At 39.1% G+C, this 21,074-nt stretch overlaps 1 protein-coding gene across 7 annotated transcripts in view; it reads left to right on the top strand.

Annotated features, from left to right (window-relative positions):
• Positions 1–21,074, top strand: part of DMD (dystrophin) — a 2,476,968-nt gene that overhangs the window by 2,392,158 nt on the left and 63,736 nt on the right. For all 7 annotated transcript variants that reach the window (XM_059910880.1, XM_059910875.1, XM_059910877.1 and 4 more), the window contains 4 exons: positions 14,011–14,177; positions 16,446–16,557; positions 17,950–18,086; positions 18,781–18,819. In XM_059910880.1, coding sequence (XP_059766863.1) covers positions 14,011–14,177; positions 16,446–16,557; positions 17,950–18,086; positions 18,781–18,819 — 455 coding nt within the window. The remainder of the gene's footprint in view (positions 1–14,010; positions 14,178–16,445; positions 16,558–17,949; positions 18,087–18,780; positions 18,820–21,074) is intronic.

Raw genomic sequence — 21,074 nt, 5'->3', positions numbered from 1 at the left:
TTATAGTTTAATGTACAACGTGTTGATTTGACACGTATATTGCAATATGAGTACCACCCTAGTGTTAGCTAACACCTCTCCCACGTCACAGAATTACCGTTTCTCTTTTGTGGTGAGAACAATTGAGATCTAGTCTCTTAGCAACTTTGAAGTTTATAATACAGTATTGTTGACTGTAATCACCGTGCTGTGCATTAGATCTCCAGGGCTTATTTATCTACTAGCTGTAAGTGGATAATCTCCCCAATTCCCCTACCCTCAGCCTCTAATAACCACCATTCTACTCTGTTTTGGGGAGTTCGGCTTTTTTAGATTCCACATATCAGTGATACCATACATATTTGTCTTTCTCTGTCTGAGTTATCTCACTTAGCATAACACCCTCAAGGTCCTTCTATATTGCCAAAAATGGCAAGATTTCCTTCTTTCTCATGGCTGAATGAATGATATTCTACTGTATATATGCACACCACATCTTTTTTTATCCATTCATCCATTGACAGACACTTAGGTTGTTTCCAAGTCTTGGCTATTGTGAATAATGCTGCAGTGAACATGGGAGTACAGATATTTCTTCAATATCCTGTTTTCGTTTCCTTTGGATATATACCTAGAAGTGCAGTTGCTGGATCCCATGGTAGATCTATTTTTAATTTTTTGAGGAACCTCCATAATGTTTTCCATAATGGCTAAACCAATTTACATTCCCACCAACAGTGCACAAGGGTTCCCTTTTCTCCAGCCTCACCAATGCTTATCTCTTGTCTTCTTGATGATGACCATTCTAACAGGTGTGAAACGACATCTCATTTCTCTGTCCACAACGTGTTAACCAATGTAGCCGTTCTCTACCAATCAGTAATTGAACAGGCCTATCGTAGCTTCTCGGCTTCTGTGTTGTAGAGGATAGCTGCCTGCCTGTTAGGTGCCCTGTAGCATTTAGTTAATCAGAGTGGACCCATGTTGGTTTCTTAGTTTTGACACATGAACCATGGCCGTGTAAGGTGTTAACGTTCGGGCGAGGTTTCTCAATCTTGGCACTACTGACACTTTGGCCTGGAAGATTCTTTGTTGTAGGGGGCTGTTCTGTGTATTGCTGGATGTTTAGCAGGATCCTGACCTGTCTCTGTACCCCAGCTGTGACAACCAAAAACGTCTCTAGACGTTGTCAGATGTCCTCTGAGGAACAGAATTGTCTCTGACCTTGAGCATGACTGCCTGCCTGTGAGGTTCCCTTCAGGCCCCCAGTATAAATTTTGCATCTTTCTACATTTTAAGCCAGATCATTCTAAATATACCCTCCAAATCCAGAAATAGACTATGGATTAGCCTTTTGCGTGTGATACTGTAACAGACAAACCAACAGAGGCCATTTACTTTAAAAACTATTTAAAAGTAAACTGAGCATTTGAGAATGTACTTATTTTGTCTTCTATTCCTTAGACAACCCTTATGAGTTTTTTTCTTTGCTCTTCAGGATGAGTAGGCAGTATTTTTTTTTATTCTAACCTCATTCAGATATTATAATCCTTCCTTTTAATTATCGTGATCACAGTTTAATTCCCACCCATCGTTCAATTCAGCAAACCTTCATGGAAGGTGTAGAAACATAGTTCCTGTCTTTAAATAACCTGCAACCTAGGAGAGAAACGAAGGAGGTTTAGACAAGTATTGTTTCCAGAGCAAAAGGTGGTTCCTTTTTATCATCTGAGAACTACTGGGTACAGTCTCTTACATAATGTTTACTTTTCTCTATACTAAGCTTTTTCAGTTTATTAAGGATTGACATGGTTTTTCAAAAGCCTGACAATTGCGATGCCAGTTACCTTCTCTTAAAAATATGTTGTATGTGTTTTTGGCAGTTGGAGTGTGGGGCTTGCTGAGAAACCTTGCCATTGCATTTCTTCTGTGGCCATGAACTGATACTGTTAGCCTGAGAGAAAAGTAAATATTCAGGCTGACACCCTGGTAGCCATTCAGAGCCTGGCCCTTGAGTTTCTAAGGGTTTATGGAAAGCACAATGGGAAAGAAACCCAAAAGTTATTCTGAACCCTGGCAAATCCCCTAACTCCCAACTTGCCATGTAATGTCCTTTGAAATTATTATATTGGTAATTACATTCCTTGGCTAGAAATTCCAGATACTGGGATTCTGGGATTCCTTTAACTGTCTGTTTTGTTTTGTTTTTAATATTTGTTTATTTATTTATTTACTTTGGCTGCACCGGGTCTTAGTTGTGGCACGCGGGATCTTCATTGCGGCATGCCGGCTCTTAGTTGCAGCATGCGGGATCTTTAGTTGCGGCATGTGGACTTCTTAGTTGCAGCATGCGGACTCTTAGTTGCGGCATGCATGCAGGATTTAGTTCCCTGACTGGGGATTGAACCTGGGCCCCCTGCATTGGGAACATGGAGTCTCACCCACTGGACCACCAGAGAAGTACCCCCTTTAACTGTCTTTGTATGTTGTTAAGATGACATCTGTATAAAGCCACCCTGCCATCTGCTGTAAGGCAGCAGCAGTAATTACGGTGGATTCCTTCCCTAGCTTCCATGCTGTGGGTAGTTGCTGACAGGAGAGGACCAATAGAGAAGGAGTGGAGATGCAAGATACTTGCATACTGTGGCTGTCACAGTGGAAGGAGCTGTGATATCCTTGCTTTGTGTGTGTGCGCGCCATAAAAGAGGAAAGAGGAGGTATTGCCCAAAACAAACAAACAAACCAAAACAAAACCCAGGGCTAAATGGCCCATTCTAAGAGTTTTTGCTTAGATGGTTTGAAACTGGCATTTAGGGGCAGGGGTAAGGGCAAGGTCATCCTTGATACCAAGAGAAGCTATCTGAGACCTATATGGAGGTCAGCAGATAATGGTACCTACAAGGATGATCTCAATCCATTGCCACCATACCTGTCTTTTGACCTCAGCAACTTCCTGTCATTCCAAACTAACCTATTTATTTTTTTCTAGAATGATCAAAATGTAATTTTAGCTGGGTTTTAGTTCCAGTTCTTTTAGCTCTTTAGAGACGCTTGCCTGATTTTTAATTCTTCCCTTCTTTATCGCCAGACAAAAGGAGAGGGAATATAACACTAGGATACAGAATGGTTTGTAGTAAACATGAAAGATCGAAACAGAATGAGAATGTGAATCCCCATATCTTGTCTTCAGTGCTGTCAGTTGGCATAGGCGAGTGGTTTTAAAAGAGCCAAAATGATGGATCTTGCGTCTTAGGAGGTAGGAAGAACCTTGAGAATTTCCAGCCTTTAAGCACAGGAGAATCTATGGTATTTTGAAAGAGGAGAACATTCTCTAGCTTCCCTTGGTAATTCACACTAATGCTTTAACAACTTTCATTATCAGGAAATGCTTCCGTATGAGTTACAGCCTAAATTCTTCTTGTTCTGTCCTCAGTGGAGAAATCGAACAGCTGGTCACAGGCCTCTATGGAAGAGCCATTCACATAATTGAAAACTGTTATTAAATCACCCCTTCAGCCACTCTGTCTTGCACAGTCTCGTGTTTTTTTGGGTTTTTTTAATGACTAAATAATCCCAATTCCCTTAAACTGTTCTCATAGGTCTTTCAAACCCTTTAATTATCGCTCTGCCTTTCTGCCAAGCCTTCTCTAAGTTCTGGGTCAGCTATAGCCACCAGAACTAGACACCGTTTTCTAAGAAGGCTTTGAACAGTACTTAGGGTAATGTGATCATTTCTTCACACTATACTTGCTATGCCTTTATTATACATCACAGACATGGTCTTTCCCCCCCCCCCCCCCCCTTATTTTGGACACCTACATTTGTTGCTGACTCATGGTCAGATTTTTTTTTTTGTCTTCCGGAATGAATAGAAGCTTTCTGTTAATATTATGCTTTCTGTATTAAGCCTGAATTCTTTCTTTGTAGCATGTCTTTGAATCTATCATTAAACAAACTGTCATTTAAACCTAAATCAGGGAAATAGATATAGGTTCAGATTAGGCAACAATAAACCCCATGTTTTAAATTGGAATGAATTAGCAATGCTTTTCAATTGGCTGTCTTTCTTTGATGGTTTTTGTCCTAGCTCGAAAGGGTTATTTTGATAAATTTAGTTTCTAGACCAGTGGAGCGAGAGATTGTTATAGGACATATTGTAGCCGAAACTTGCTGTTCTTTTGACACAGTCTCTCATTGTATCTTTGTTTACAAGATGGAGAAACACATTCAGCAGAGACTAAATAATAATATAACTGGAAAGAGTCACAGTCCAACAACCAGAGAGGGCTGGATTCTGGATTTGTGTTGACCAGAGGTGCAGTCTGTAGAGTGCGGCCCATGTGTGACCTTGGCCTGTTGGATATATTCACTAGTGACTTTTTGGTGAAGACAGAACACATATTTTAAAATGTAAAACTTACACAGAGTTGGGAAGAATGGCTAATTCATTGGCTGTAAGAGTCAGGATTCTTAAAGATATAGATGAGATTATACAGTGGGCTAAAACTAACAGGAAAGTCCTTGACAGAAGTGGAAGGAAACGAATCCCAATTGAACAAAATGTACAAAATGGAGGAATCACTGGAAACAGCCAAACACTGCATTTCTTATCATGCCCAACAGTGCATTAGTACCTTCTGTTCACAAGCCTTATAACTTAAAAAAAAATGTTAAATGTCCTGGGATCACTGAATAATTAGTGTGGGAAACTCTGAGGTCAAATAAGGTTTAATGTGTTTCTTTACTGACAACCATCTCAGCTTTTAGTATGTTAGCGTGCATTGAGAATTTTAAGAGACAGATATAATGTGCAATGTGTCCTTAATTAATTTGACCTTCACATCATGAAACATTTTGCTGGATCATTGATCTGCTGGACACACTGGGAAACACTGACCCAGAGATTTTAGTTGAGTAGAAACCCTGTGTGAGCCTATAGTACAGAACAAAAGAAAGTCATCCAGTTATACTGTCCAGAGAAATGGAGGTACCATTCATAGTAGATCATAGTTGGAGAATAGTTTTCTAAAGGACAATGGCAAAGCAAGCCATGTCATATGAGGAAGAAATAAAAGGAATAGGGATGAAGAGGCATGGACAGACATAACAGCTCTGGTAAAATATTTAAAGGGATTTGTGAAGGCTGAGAACTTCTGGGTTTCTGGTCAAACATATAATAATAATGACGATAACAATAGCAAACACTGACATGGCTATTGTTACGTGCCAGACATTGTTCCAGGTGCCTTTCATTTAAATCTTAAAGCAACCCTACGAGGTAGGTGCTATTAATAGTTCCATTTCATGTCAGAGGAAAATTAATACACAGAAAGATAAAGTTATTTTCCCAAGGTAACACAGTCAGTGGCAAAGCTGGGAGTTGAACGCTTGTAGTTGGATTCTGGAGCCTCTGCTCCTATTGGCTATGCTGGTGGATTTCAGCTCAGTGTGATGAAGCACTTTTGACAGGGGTACCTGTACACAAATGTTCAAGATCATCCATTTGCTCCCTCACACAGGTGGTATTTATATAGCGGCTATAAGAACACACTGACATTGGATAAGTTTGAACTCGGTGACTGCTGAAAGTCTTACAGCTCTGTGGTGCCATTCCAAAAGTATGAATTCACTTCCATGGTCCCTTTTATCTTCAGATTCTATAATTCTTTTTTAATTTTTAAGAAAATTTTCACAATGTACCTCTGTGATGGCACTCTACACAGAGAGAAGTACTCAACAAAACTTTTGATCAGTAGCTTGAGTTGATACCATTTTGCAGCTAGAAAATTCAAGGTTAAATAGCTCATTATAATGGTGTTAAATTTATAATCAGGGGTAACGAGTGGAGTACTACTGAAGTAGTGTTACAAGCCAAATGACCTGTCGGTCCAGATCCTACTATTCGGTTGGCCAAAGAGTTCATTTGCGCTTTTTGTCTAAAGTGTGAATAGATTCCTTATTAGCAAACCACATTCCAAGAGAAGCAACATGGGTTTGCCGTTCATATACTCATTACTTGTATGATACTAAATATCCCATCATGTATTCAGTGTAAATTGGTCTCAGAATAGGTAGTGCCCTTTGGCTCTTGGCAAAAGCAAATGAAAATTGTCTCTGGAGAAGTCACTTTCATTCTAGGGCTCAGTATCTCCAGAAAATATTTTTAAGGTTATTATAGTTCATAGTAAAGAGAATTAAGCCCACAAGAAACTAAAGTGAGTGAGAACCAGCAGAAATAACAGACCCCTGAAGCAGACCCGCAATAATTTCTTATCTTGGAATCATTAGAAAGAGAGGATTTTTTTAAAACTATGTATATACTCTGTCAAAAAAATAAGAAACAACATTGAAAAATATCTTTAGGGAACCACAGACTTTAGAAGTGACCTTAAAAATGACCAAATAGGGCTCCCCCGGGCAGCTGATGTGAACCTGGTCTCCTCAGGACCCGCTGGGGCTTTGGCTTCTGGAACACATGGGGCTGAGTCCATGCTGACAGCCCAGGGGCTTCAGGACAACACGGGGTCAAGTCCATGCTAATGGGAGCCAAGTCTCCTCAGGACTTGCTGGGGCTTTGGCTTTGGGGCATTGTGGGGTCCAGTTCACGCTGACAGGAGCCCTGTCTCCTCAAGACTTGCCAGGAGGTGGTGCGGCTGAAGGAAAAGGTAATCCACAGGACTCAAGACATGGTAGCTACTAATATACTCTTCCCACAGTGCCTCTTAATACCATGTGAACTCCTACAAGGGAAATAAGTATCACAACTTTGGCTGAACTTGGTTTGGCCTTGTGGCTGACAGGGTCTTGGTGCTCCGGCCAGGTGTCAGGCCTGTGCCTCTGAGGTGGGAGAGCTGAGTTCAGGACATTGGTCCACCAGAGACCTCCTGGCTCCATGTAATATCAAACAGTGAAAGCCCTCTCAGAGATCTCCATCTCAACGCTAAGACCCAGCTCCACTCAACGAGCAGCAAGCTACAGTGCTGGACACCCTATGCCAAACAAGTAGCAAGACAGAAACACAACCCCACCCATTAGCAGAGAGGCTGCCTAAAATCATAACAAGGTCACAGGCACCCCAAAACACACCACTGGGCGCGGTCCTGCCCACCAGAAAGACAAGATCCAGCCTCATCCACCAGAACACAGGCACCAGTCCCCTCCACCAGGAAGCCTACACAAGCCACTGAACCAACCTGAGCCACTGGGGGCAGACACCAAAAACAAAAGGAACTACGAACCTGCAACCTGTGAAAAGGAGACCCCAAATACAGTAAGTTAAGCAAAATGAGAAGACAGAGAAACACACAGCAGATGAAGGAGCATGGTAAAACCCACCAGACCAAACAAATGAAGAGGAAATAGGCAGTCTAGCTGAAAAAGAATTCAGAGTAATGAGAGTAAAGATGATCCAAAATCTTGGAAATAGAATGGAGAAAATACAAGAAACTTTTAACAAGGACCTAGAAGAACTAAAGAGCAAACAAACAATGATGAACAACACAATACATGAAATTAAAAATTCTCTAGAAGGAACCAATAGCAGAATAACTGAGGCAGAAGAATGGATAAGTGACCTGGAAGATAAAATAGTGGAAATAACTACCGCAGAGGAGAATAAAGAAAAAAGAATGAAAAGAATTGAGGACAGTCTCAGAGACCTCTGGGACAACATTAAACGCACCAACATTCGAATTATAGGGGTCCCAGAAGAAGAAGAGAAAAAGGGACTGAGAAAATATTTGAAGAGATTATTTATAGTTGAAAACTTCCCCAGTATGGGAAAAGAAATAGTCAGTCAAGTCCAGGAAGCACAGAGTCCCATACAGGATAAATCCAAGGAGAAACACGTCAAGACACATATTAAGCAAACTATCAACAATTAAATGCAAAGAAAAAATATTAAAAGCAGCAAGAGAAAAGCAACAAATAACATACAAGGGAATCCCCATAAGGTTAACAGCTAGCTGATCCTTCAACAGAAACTCTGCAAGCCAGAAGGGAGTGGCAAGACATGTTTAAAGTGATGAAAGGGAAAAAACTACAACCAAGATTACTCTACCCAGAAAGGATCGCATTCAGATTCGACGGAGAAATTAAAACCTTTACAGACAAGCAAAAGCTAAGAGAATTCAGCACCACCAAACCAGCTATACAACAAATGCTACAGGAACTTCTCTAGGCAGGAAACACAAGAGAAGGAAAAGACCTACAATAACAAACCCCAAACAATTAAGAAAATGGTAATAGGAACATACCTATCGATAATTACCTTAAATGTAAATGCTCCAACCAAAAGACATAGACTGGTTGAATGGATACAAAAACAAGACCCGTATATATGCTGTCTACACGAGACCCACATCAGACCTAGGGACACATACAGACTGAAAGTGAGGGGATGGAAAAGATATTCCATGCAAATGGAAATCAAAAGAAAGCTGGAGTAGCAATTCTCATATCAGACAAAATAGACTTTAAAATGAAGACTATTACAAGAGACAGAGAAGGACACTACACAGTGATCAAGGGATCAATCCAAGAAGAAGATATAACAATTGTAAATATTTATGCATCCAACATAGGAGCACCCCAATACATAAGGCAAATGCTAACAGCCATAAAAGGGGCAATCGACAGTAACACAATCATAGTAGGGGACTTTAACACCCCACTTTCACCAATGGACAGATCATCCAAAATGAAAATAAATAAGGAAACACAAGCTTTAAATGATACATTAAACAAGATGGACTTAATTGATACTTATAGGATATTCCATCCAAAAACAACAGAATACACATTCTTCTCAAGTGCTCATGGAACATTCTCCAGGATAGATCATATCTTGGGTCACAAATCAAGCCTTGGTAAATTTTAAAAAATTGCAATCGTACCACGCATCTTTTCCAACCACAGTGCTATGAGACTAGATATCAATTACAGGAAAAGATCTGTAAAAACTACAAACACATGGAGGCTAAACAATACACTACTTAATAACCAAGAGATCACTGAAGAAATCAAAGAGGAAATCAAAAAATACCTAGAAACAAATGACAATGAAAACACGACAACCCAAAACCTATGGAATGCAGCAAAAGCAGTTCTAAGAGGAAAGTTTATAGCAATACATTCCTACCTCAAGAAACAAGAACCATCTCAAATAAACAATCTAACCTTACACCTAATGCAGTTACAGAAAGAAGAACCAAAAAACCCCAAAGTTAACAGAAGGAAAGAAATCATAAAGATCAGATGAGAAATAAATGAAAAACAAATGAAGGAAACAGTAGCAAAGATCAATAAAACTAAAAGCTGGTTCTTTGAGAAGATAAACAAAATCGATAAACCATTAGCCAGACTCATCAAGAAAAAAAGAGAAGACTCAAATCAATAGAATTAGAAATGAAAAAGGAGAAGTAACAACTGACACTGCAGAAATACAAAGGATCATGAGAGATTACTACAAGCAACTCTATGCCAATAAAATGGACAACCTGGAAGAAATGGACAAATTCTTAGAAAAGCACAACCTTCCGAGACTGAACCAGGAAGAAATAGAAAATATAAACAGACCAGTCACAAGCACTGAATTTGAGACTGTGATTAAAAATCTTCCAACAAACAAAAGTCCAGGACCAGATGGCTTCACAGGAGAATTCTGTCAAACATTTAGAGAAGAGCTAACACCTATCCTTCTCAAACTCTTCCAAAATATAGCAGAGGGAGGAACACTCCCAAACTCATTCTATGAGGCCACCATCACCATGATACCAAAACCAGACAAAGACATCACAAAGAAAGAAAACTACAGGCCAATATCACTGATGAACATAGATGCGAAAATACTCAACAGAATACTAGCAAACAGAATCCAACAGCACATTAAAAGGATCATACACCATGATCAAGTGGGGTTTATCCCAGGAATGCAAGGATTCTTCAATATACACAAATCAATCAATGTGAAACACCATATTAACAAATTGAAGGAGAAAAACCATGTGATCATCTCAATAGATGCAGAAAAAGCTTTCAACAAAATCCAACACCCATTTATCATAAAAACCCTCCAGAAAGTAGGCACAGAGGGAACTTACCTCAACATAATAAAGGCCATATATGACAAACCCACAGGCGACATCGTTCTCAGTGGTGAAAAACTGAAACCATTTTCTCTGAGGTCAGGAACAAGACAAAGAATTCCACTCTCACCACTCTTATTCAACATAGTTTTGGAAGTCCTAGCCACTGCAGTCAGAGAAGAAAAAGAAATAAAAGGAATCCAAATCAGAAAAGAAGAAGTAAAGCTGTCACTGTTTGCAGATGACATGATACTATACATAGAGAATCCTAAACATGCTACCAGAAAACTACTAGTGCTAATCAATTAATTTGGTAAAGCAACAGCATACAAAATTAATGCACTAATGATGAAAAATCTGAAACAGAAATTAAGGAAACACTCCCATTTACCATTGCAACAAAAAGAATAAAATACCTAGGAATAAACCTACCTAAGGAGACAAAAGACCTGTATGCAGAAAACCATAAGACACTGATGAAAGAAATTAAAGACGATACAGACAGATGGAGAGATATACCATGTTCTTGGATTGGAAGAATCAACATTGTGAAAATGACTCTACTACCCAAAGCAATCTACAGATTCAGTGCAATCCCTATCAAACTACCAATGGCATTTTTCACAGAGCTAGAACAAAAAATTTCACAATTTGTATGGAAACACAAAAGACCCCTGAATAGCCAAAGCTATCTTGAGAAAGAAAAACGGAGTTGGAGGAATCAGGCTCCTGGACTTCAGACTATACTACAAAGCTACGGTAATCAAGACAGTATGGTACTGGCACAAAAACAGAAATATAGATCAATGGAACAGGATAGAAAGCCCAGAGATAAACCCATGCAGATATGGTTACCTTATTTTTGATAAAGGAGGCAAGACTATACAATGGAGAAAAGACAGTCTCTTCAGTAAATGGTGCTGGGAAACCTGGACAGCTACGTGTCAAAGAATGAAATTAGAACACTCCCTAACACCATACACAAAAATAAACTCAAAATGGATTAAAGACCTAAATGTAAGGCCAGATACTCTAAAACTCTTAGAGGAAAACATAGGCAGAACACTCTATGACATAAATCACAGCAGGATCCTTTTTGACCCAGCTCGTAGAGAAATGGAAATAAAAACAAAGATAAACAAATGGGACGTAATGAAACTTAAAAGCTTTTGCACAGCAAAGGAAAGCATAAACAAGACCAAAAGGCAACCCTCAGAATGGGAGAAAATATTTGAAAATGAAGCAACTGACAGAGGATTAATCTCCAAAATTTACAAGCAGCTCATGCATCTCAATATCAAAAAAACAAACAACCCAATCCAAAAATGGGCAGAAGACCTAAATACACATTTCTCCAATGAAGACATACAGATTGCCAACAAACACATGAAAGGATGCTCAACATCACTAATCATTAGAGAAATGCAAATCAAAACTACAATGAGGCATCACCTCACACCAGTCAGAATGGCCATCATCAAAAAATCTACAAACAATAAATGCTGGAGAGGGTGTGGAGGAAAGGGAACCCTCTTGTACTGTTGGTGGGAATGTAAATTGATAGTGCCACTATTGAGAACAGTATGGAGGTTCCTTAAAAAACTAAAAATAGAACTACCATACGACCCAGCAATCGCACTACTGGGTGTATACCCTGAGAAAACCATAATTCAGAAAGAATCATGTACCACAATGTTCATGGCAGCTCTATTTACAATAGCCAGGACATGGAAGCAACCTAAGTGTCTATCGACAGACGAATGGATAAAGAAGATGTGGCACATATATACAATGGAATATTACTCAGCCATAAAAAGAAACGAAATTGAGTTATTTGTAGTGAGGTGGATGGAGTTAGAGTCTGTCATACAGAGTGAAGTAAGTGAGAAAGAGAAAAACAAATACAGTATGCTAACACATATATATGGAATCTAAGGGGGAAAAAAAAAGGTCATGAAGAACCTAGTGGCAAGACGGGAATAAAGACACAGACCTACTAGAGAATGGACTTGAGGATATGGGGAGGGGGAAGGGTAAGATGTGACAAAGAGAGAGAGTGGCATGGACATATATACACTACCAAACGTAAAATAGATAGCTAATGGGAAGCAGCCGCATAGCACAGGGAGATCAGCTCGGTGCTTGTGACCACCTAGAGGGGTAGGATGGGGGGGTGGGATAGGGAGGGTGGGAGGGAGACACAAGAGGGAGGAGATATGGGGATATATGTATGTGTATAGCTGATTCACTTTGTTATAAAGCAGAAACTAACACACCATTGTTAAGCAATTATACTCCAATAAAGATGTTAAAAAAAATGACCAAATACAACCTGTAGATACTAAAAAGTACAATAATCAAAAGTGAAAACTTAATGTATGGGCTTACAGTAGACTGGATGCTGCTAAAGAGAGAACTAGATACCCAGGCAGTAGGGCAGAAGGAACTATTGGGAATGAAGCAGAGAAAGACCAAAAATAGAGGAACACTAAGGAAAGCCTGTTCAGAGAAATGGAGGTTAGATTGAGAAAGTCTACCATTTACCTAATAGGTTTCTGTAAGCAGAGGAGAGGGGGAATGGAGAAGAGGCAGTATTTGTTGAGATCATGAGTGAGAAGATTCCAGAGCTGACTAAAGAGTCTAACCCACAGGTTCATGAAGCCCCGTGAATCCTAAAAAGTATCAATAAAATCCTAGAAGTACAGTACAAGACAGGAAAAGGACACATGACCTTCAGGGGACCAACAGCTTCACAGCTGACTTGTCAACAGTTAGCAGCAGAGAAAGTGAGATAAAGGTGGAATGATATTTCAGTGTGCTGAAACAAAATCAAAACAAACTAAACAAAACACAACAAAAACAGAAACAAAAAAACCCTTTCAATCTAAAAATCTATACCCAATGAGGATAGCTATCAAGAATGTGCATAGAAAAAGAGACTTTCAGGCAAACAGAATCTGAGAAATTTGCCATCAACAGACACTTAACAAAAGGAAATACTGAAGGATACACTTTGGCAGAACTGATCCCAGATGGGAGATTTGAGATGAAGGACACAATGAGAAACAAAGCCCCCTAAAGTGGTCAATATATGGGTCAATCTAACAGTATAAAAACACGAAACATGGTCTTGTAGGGTTAAAAGCAACATATAATTAAAATGTTGACTGTGGTAACATACCAATCAAGTGATGGATAAATAATATTTTGAATTTTCTAAAATCATTGTACTCGCTGGGAAGAATGGTATTTATTAAACTTAGACTCCGAAAGAGAGAACTAGAGACAGACAGACAGACAGACAGAGAGACAGAAAAGCAGCAGGCCACCATGAAAACAGCACTAGACCAGGAGGTTTGGATGCTAGTATCAGCTCTGCTGCCAGGGAGTTGTCTGGCCTTTGAAAAAGCCACTTCTATCATCTACATCTCAGCCGTCTTGTCTATAAAATGAAGCTGTGGGACCAGATGAATTGTAAAGCCTCTTCATTATGATTCTATGAAACACTGAGAAACAGATTCACTAGAAAAAAAGGGAGCAGTAGTTCCTTGAGTTGTTTTTTTTTTTCTTTTTCTCCTTTGAAATTTTATCAATAAACGCTTGCATTTTACTTCTGGCTAACTTTTATATATCTGTTCCAAAACTGGAGCTAAATATAGTCTCTTCCAGATGTGTATTTTGCTTTACTTTTTCCGTTTGTTTGTTTTGCTTTGCTTTCTTGTCATCTAGTAGCCAAACAGAGTAATAGCAGTTTCCCAAAGCTTTAGGGGTAGGTGGCTTGTGTAGATGCTGGGGGGACATTTGCAGAAACAGCCTGTGAAGAGTGGGCCTCACTGTGCCACTATTGATCTTTCTTTCTTCCTTTAACGCGTTACCTGAGCTGACGTTTGCCTCCTGTACTTTCTTACCTTCTCTCCTTGCATTCTTCGGCCTCCTGTCTTTGCAGGCTAATAATAAGCCTGAGATTGAAGCGGCCCTCTTCCTAGACTGGATGAGACTGGAACCCCAGTCCATGGTATGGCTGCCCGTCCTGCACAGAGTGGCTGCTGCGGAGACTGCGAAGCATCAGGCCAAGTGTAACATCTGCAAGGAGTGTCCGATCATCGGCTTCAGGTATGAGGAACGCCCCCAAATGTCATTTGATTTGATCATTTCTCACCTTTTTATGACTTGATCTTTTATCTCCTCTACCAGTTGCTGTTAGTTTGGTCCTCTGCACAGTGGGAGAGGAGGTGATCAGGCTGGAGCATTGATCACTCCTGTCACTCCCCGGATCACTGGGTTGTTTTAGTGGATCTACCTCATTAGGCAGGCGTCCTTCTCAGCCTTCACTCTTCAGCTCTGCAGAGCCATGTTCTTGGTCGATCGAGACTGACCGCCTGTCTCCACCAAGATATTTGTCCATTAAGTATATACAGATTAACTGTACCTCCTCTTTCCTCGAACCAAAACATTTTGATCATCTCTTTCTTTTTTTCCATGGTCTTTTCTGTTTATAGAAACTCTCCAAGAATCAGTTATAAAACTAAGGGATGATTCTATTTTGGGAGACCTGTCATGGTAGCTCAGTCTCTTAATCACTTTGCACCACTGTTCTTGCCCTAAAGTAACAAGAATTGTTTCGAGCACCCTAGAACATACTTCTTTATCTGTGAATCCGATTGCGCTCTTTTCATAGTATCCTAATGAACTTCTGAGGGAATATAAAGTGTGCAAGTAAATGAAAGATTCACAGAGCAGCTAAAAAAAGAAGACGTTCCTTATAAATTGAAAAGTGAAAGTGGTAGGAATCATCGCAGGTTATTATTCTGATATTCCTGAAATGTCCCAGAAAACGATTGGCTCTTAAATCTTCAGTCTTGTTGACCTGTTTGGGGAGACAGGATATTTTTAAATGAATTAATCTTATTGAACAATAATCCCAAATCCAGATTCTGAAATGATGATGTATTTAAACATCTGGATCAACATCAAGGTTTCCATAGCAACGAATAAGCCGTCAAGTTGCAAACTAGCTATATCATCTGTGCCTGTTCAGAGTCCACTTATCAGCTAAGTAGACACTCATTTCTGGTTATGCTTAGACTTGTTTCATTACTTTGTTTCCTAATAACTGCTTTGTACCATTTGTGTGCTTTTCGTTCACTGTGCTCCTTTACCATTGGTGTTTGTCCTTCCATACTTCATGCTGTTTACAAAGAGGTTTTACAGAAACCTTCAGAGGTTTCTAAAGCCTAGATAGACAACATCGAGTAGGCAGTGCTTGCACAGGACACCTTTTTTCCTTCCTGGTTTTGGCAGGTAAGAGTGATGCCGGGGGGGGGGGGGGGGGGGGGCGGGGGGCGGGGCTCCATTGCATTTCTTACCTTTCTTTTCTTAGCTTCCTTCGCTGGTAAGATTTGTATACTGGGGGAAGTTTTATAAAATGAAAAAGGAGAATGCTTTGGAGGATCAAAGAGAGCATTTTCACATTCCATTCTTTTGCCCTTAAGAAAGTAGATTATTTTAGGAATGAGCACTTCTCTTTCCTCCTTTCCCCCACTCTCAGAAGATGGTTGGGATCTAAAAACAGTAGCTTTTTTTCCCACATTCCCATATGTGACATAAGGAATATGTTTATTTTAATTGGCTAAGATTCTTATCTGAGAAAGCACAAGGCAGGGCGGGTATGAAACGAAGAATACAGTATTCTGAGAATGGGGGGGAAATTACCATGTAGTACTTACATCTCACCCAAAATGTGTCTTTTCTTGGGGCTTCCATTATCATGTGGAGGTAATGAGATGAGGGATTTCTGAAGAGAGACAGATAAAAGAGATTATCCAAGTAACAATCTGAAGATGGGTCATCTCAGTCAATCAGAAAATGTAATTAAAGCAAGATTTGGTTTAATTGAGAGTTCTTGTTTAATTTTCTTTTGTCTTATGAAATTGCTTTATCTTTATAATTTTTTTTTTGAAAATAATTCCCTCAGAAAACTTTTGTGCCTTCTTGATGGGTATGGGAGCCCGCAATGCATCAATCTATCCTTTCTGGAAGTTCTTTCAAATTCTAGTATCTGGTCTTCAAAAGCCTGGAAGTTTGCCACTATCTTCCTACTTAATCTGAAAGAGTTCCTAGTGGAGTTTAAATAAGAGCTGAGTTTTTCTCCCCTCCCTCCAAATGTTTATAGGATAATCTTTCTGCCAAAATATTTTGATACTGTAGGAGAAGCACCAGAGAAATCTGGAAGTAGGAAGTGAATCACTTACCTTGTGGGATTAATGAACCCTGCATTCTGTTTCCAGAATTAAGACAGTGTGGAAGGAGGTTTATTAAAGAGTGTTCTTTGGGAATTTGATGTGAAGAAATACATATATGTTTGTTTTTGTTCTTTACCAGGTACAGGAGTCTAAAGCACTTTAATTATGACATCTGCCAAAGTTGCTTTTTTTCTGGTCGCGTTGCAAAAGGCCACAAAATGCACTACCCCATGGTGGAATATTGCACTCCGGTAAGTTAGATTCCTCCCTGACGTGACTTAGTTCACCTGGAAGAAGTTTCAGTTTTGTACAGTCTTGCAGATCATGTGTCACGCTGTGATTTGTAAGTTCCCCAGATGTTGCCCAGCTAAAGTGGCTCCAAATTGTAGACTCCGGGATTTACCTCATCCCTAGTGCGATGCCTGGCTCATGTGGACTGTAGTAGACACTCAACACATATTGTTGGGTGAATCAATAGGTTTTTCTTCTGTTTTCGTGGGTTGTAGGGAAGACATTTTCACGTTTATTTTGCACATCCCTAGCGGCTGTGTGCAGAGGTGTTATGGCCATGGGGCACGTTGGGTATGGGGGGCGGGTAATATAGGTTCCTTAAAATTCGCAATCCACCACTTAAATTAATCTTGCTCACACTTACCAACTAAATGCTAGGCGTTTACCTTTTAAACTACTCTGTGTGAGATAGGTATTATTTTTATCCCCTTTTTATAGTTGAGGACTCTGAGATCTTAAGGTTAAAAAAGCTTGCCCAAGGTTCTATAATTAAGAGCTGGAGTCTTCTCCTAAGATGTTGTTTTGGGAAAATGCTCAGTGGCCAACAGGACTTGGAAAAATCACTGGTGAAATGGAAAGGGCCTGGACTTGGTGGACGCAGACCTGGGTGTAAATCTTTTATTCCGTAAACACTAGCTGCTTGCTATTCAAAGTGTGATCTGTGGACCAGCAGCATTGGTGTCACCTGGGAGCTTATTAGGAATGCAAGAACCTCGGGGCCCACCTTGGACTTTCTAAATCAAAGCCTGCATTTTAGCAAGGTCTGCTGGTGGTATCCAACACATCAAAGTTTGAGAAGCTCTGCTTTAGAGCTTTTGTCTCTTCCATCTTCAGAGTGATTCTCCCAGTTATTTCATTGTCTTCCTCATTTTGATTCCTTTTGCAAAGGTATTCATTGATGGGGAATGTACCATGCTGTGAATAGAATGGTACTTAGTGGGTGAAATACTATAGCAATGTGGACAAAATCGTTTTAAAACTACTGTAAAGTGTGGCAAAACGGACGGTCAACTTTCTGACTTCCAGACTTCCATAAATTACCATTTGTTGGGTAGCCTAGTAGTTGGTATACTTCATTTGTTCATCATCACAACTTGTTGAGGTGTTGCCCTGATTTTATAGGTGATTGGAGCCTTGGATAGGTAAATAACTCATCCAGGTTAACCCCATTAGTAAATGGCAGGTCTGGTTTCAAAACCGTGTTTTCATGTGATTCCAAAGCCTTTGCTCTCAACTCCTACTGCTCTTAATTATAATAAAACAAGCGCTCCGAGGCAGAGCCCTGGAATTGTGCTTTCTCTTGAGATTATACCCCCTCCCCAAGTCTGATGTCAGCATGGTTTCCCTTTCAGACTACATCGGGAGAAGATGTTCGAGACTTTGCCAAGGTACTGAAAAACAAATTTCGAACCAAAAGGTATTTTGCGAAGCATCCCCGAATGGGCTACCTGCCAGTGCAGACGGTCTTAGAGGGGGACAACATGGAAACGTGAGTAGTGGCCAAAGCAAACCAGCCTCTCAGTTGACGTATCTTTGAGCTCCTCTCAGCTGAATACCTTCCTTCACTCCCAAATGCAAACAGTCTCTCCTATTTCTTTCTTTAGATTTACTGTATCTAAAAAGAGAAAAGCAAGCTGATGTTCAGTCGCCATTTTCCATGTCAATTGTCCCATGACAATGACCTCTTCCAAAAGTTAAACTTTATCTCACAGGGAGTAAACCACCACGTTCCGGCTCCTAATTACCTCACAAGGCTTGCAAGAGATGTGGGACTGTTTACAAATGAGTGATTCCAAGATTTCATTTTGATTTTCCTCCCTTACAAATCAGTAGGCGTGTGTCTTTTTTGTATCTGATTGTGTGGTCGTACCTAGTCACGTTTTTCTACTTGAAAAAAAATATAGTCACAGGAAATTTCTTCACAGTAAGTAGTTATGATTCTCTAGATCAAAATGATGATGTCTTCACCTCTTTTGAACCTTCTCTTCTTTTTTCCATAACTCTGATGGCAATCGCACAACTGGTTTTCTTTTAATTCACTTTTCACCTTTGTCTGGCCGTTGCTTTCCATGGTTCATACTTGATTGGACTTCATTTATTTTGACCTTTCAGTGATTTTGTGTGTGTGTGTGTGGCTGAGTTTGCCTGTGTCTCTCTTCACCGCCTCATTTTTTGTTTTGCAGTCCTGTTGCTCTGATCAACTTCTGGCCGCTAGATTCTGCGTGAGTACTTCCACGGAAGGGTGCTGCTACCACCAACACATTCGCTTGCTTGATTTTTTAAAATTTTTGTTCTGTTTGTTTTGTTTAAAGACACTTTAATTTCCCTTCCTTCATTTCAAAAATTTTTCCCTTGATAAGACTTTGAGGGTGCCATCCACCACAGATCAGGAGAATCAGTGAGGTTTTTAGGTCCCCACTTGGTCAAATGTAAACCAGCAGAAATCCTGGCCTGGAGTTCAAATTAACATCAAAGAAATTGTTGGGTTGTTAGTTATAATCCTGGGAGACATGTTTATATATTCTTTCATTATAAGCAGGGAAGAGCCTTCTGATTACATAATAACATTCTTTAGCCATATTTCTAGAGATTCAGTGCTTTAGGACCTTCAAAAGGATGATGGTTTACTCTTTAGGGCCTGTTATAAGTGGACTATTTAAAATCAAAATTGGTTTCATGGTATGATGTTGAGTATGGTTGAATAATTTCAATTAGACATGTGGACTTTTTATCAGGTAATGCCATGCTATTTGACCAGTGTTTATATACATGAGTTTCTCAATTTTGACCTAAACTCACTTTGCTCTCTTCTCCAAGCTAAATACCCAGCTCATAAACACACATTTACACTGGAAGGAAAGTGTACTGTAGTCTTTGTTATTATTATTGGTGTGTATTATTAATACTACTAATACTAGATATTAACAGATAATTGATTTATCTCAGAGTTTATAATGTCATCAGAAAACTCCTTTTAGAGTCCGTGATTTAAATATCAGCAAACAAAGTGTGCATTGTTTTAAAGTTATATTGTGTGGGGTTTTTATAACAAAATTTCGGTATTTCAAAGTGTACTTTATTAAAATATTTATTTAAAGTCAGACAGCTCTATTATATATAAGAGGGAAATGACCAATTTGGAAGACGGGCTTATATAAGAAGTCAATTTATCTTTATTGGGTCTTTTTTATTCCACCATGTAATTTAATTTAAAGTAGGTCTTTTTTTAAAAAAAATCCTGTAGTGATAAATGCAAACTATTAATTGAAGTTTATTTTAAGTCTTTAATGGCCTAAAGGAAGTATAACACTCCTTTCTTTTGTAAAGCTGCGTTATTATGCCCTTTAATTTTGAGATATGGTAGCTATACCCGATTTCTTTAATCATCATGCTTAAACAACTTGGGGAGTTATTTAGATTCAGTTATGTTCCTTGCTGTTGGTAATTATTTTCCCTATCCCAGGTAGTCTATTTGTTTATAGAAGGTAAAGCCTTTCATAAATAAAAAAAAATTTAATTGATATACTGAAATTCTCAGCTTGATTGGATCCTAGTAAGCAAATAGAACTTATTCCAACACAAAGTAAATCTAACCAGCTGACAAATCCAAAGGAAAAATATGCTAAAGGTTAATGTCTTAAAACACATAGAGGTAGCACAACATAATAAAGAATAACTAACTAGAGGAAGAAGTTTACTGTATACATAAGCTAATGAGAAAAATTCATGACAGTTTAATATAACTTATTTTAAGTAGAGGGTGTTTGTCTTTCTTAAATTTTGAAGAACTTTAAAATTAATAACATTGTTTTAAAAAATATCTTCTCTAACAACTGAAACCTACCCCTACTTAGCCTTTTTATAAAAAAGTATGCTAGATTATTCAGAAATAGTGGGAAATTCTAACTTTGAGGAAGAAAACAACCCCAGCAGGCTAAAGTCCCTGTAATACCAACAATTTTATTAAAGTCTCTACTCATGGGATGGTAAATAATTTATAAAATGAATTGTAAAGCTATTCTATTCAGGCAGAAGAGCCAGGTCCTAAGGTGTTTTATTTTGCAAGAATTCTATCCAATGTTAACAAATCCTATGACGATGACAGCATTTAATCCATTCAATATGGATCACAGAATTTGAAAGTTTACTGAGATACAGATCTTTTGTTTTTCCTTAGAAAAAAACCCTTATTTGCCTGCATTTGTCATTTTATTTGAAAGTAAACCTAGCATAAACCTTTTATATTGTTTGTCCACAAATGAGACAGCCAAACAATATTCTTTGAGCTATTCTGCTTTGAAAACTTATTAATGGAGTTGTCACAAAAGAGAAAATGGTGGTGGGTGGGATGGAATTGGCCATTAGCAATAATAGGAATAGTAGGAATAATCCTTTTGGGGGTATATCATTTTGTATTTAGGAAGTGAGAAGGGAGAACAGTATTCTTACCTTCTCTTGGAAAAGCGTTTTAGAAGGC

Source organism: Balaenoptera ricei, chromosome X, assembly GCF_028023285.1.
Source record: "Balaenoptera ricei isolate mBalRic1 chromosome X, mBalRic1.hap2, whole genome shotgun sequence".
NCBI classification, from domain to species: Eukaryota; Metazoa; Chordata; class Mammalia; order Artiodactyla; family Balaenopteridae; genus Balaenoptera; species Balaenoptera ricei.
The sequence above is the reverse complement of the archived record's forward strand: the minus strand, read 5'-3'. Positions and strand labels throughout refer to the sequence as shown.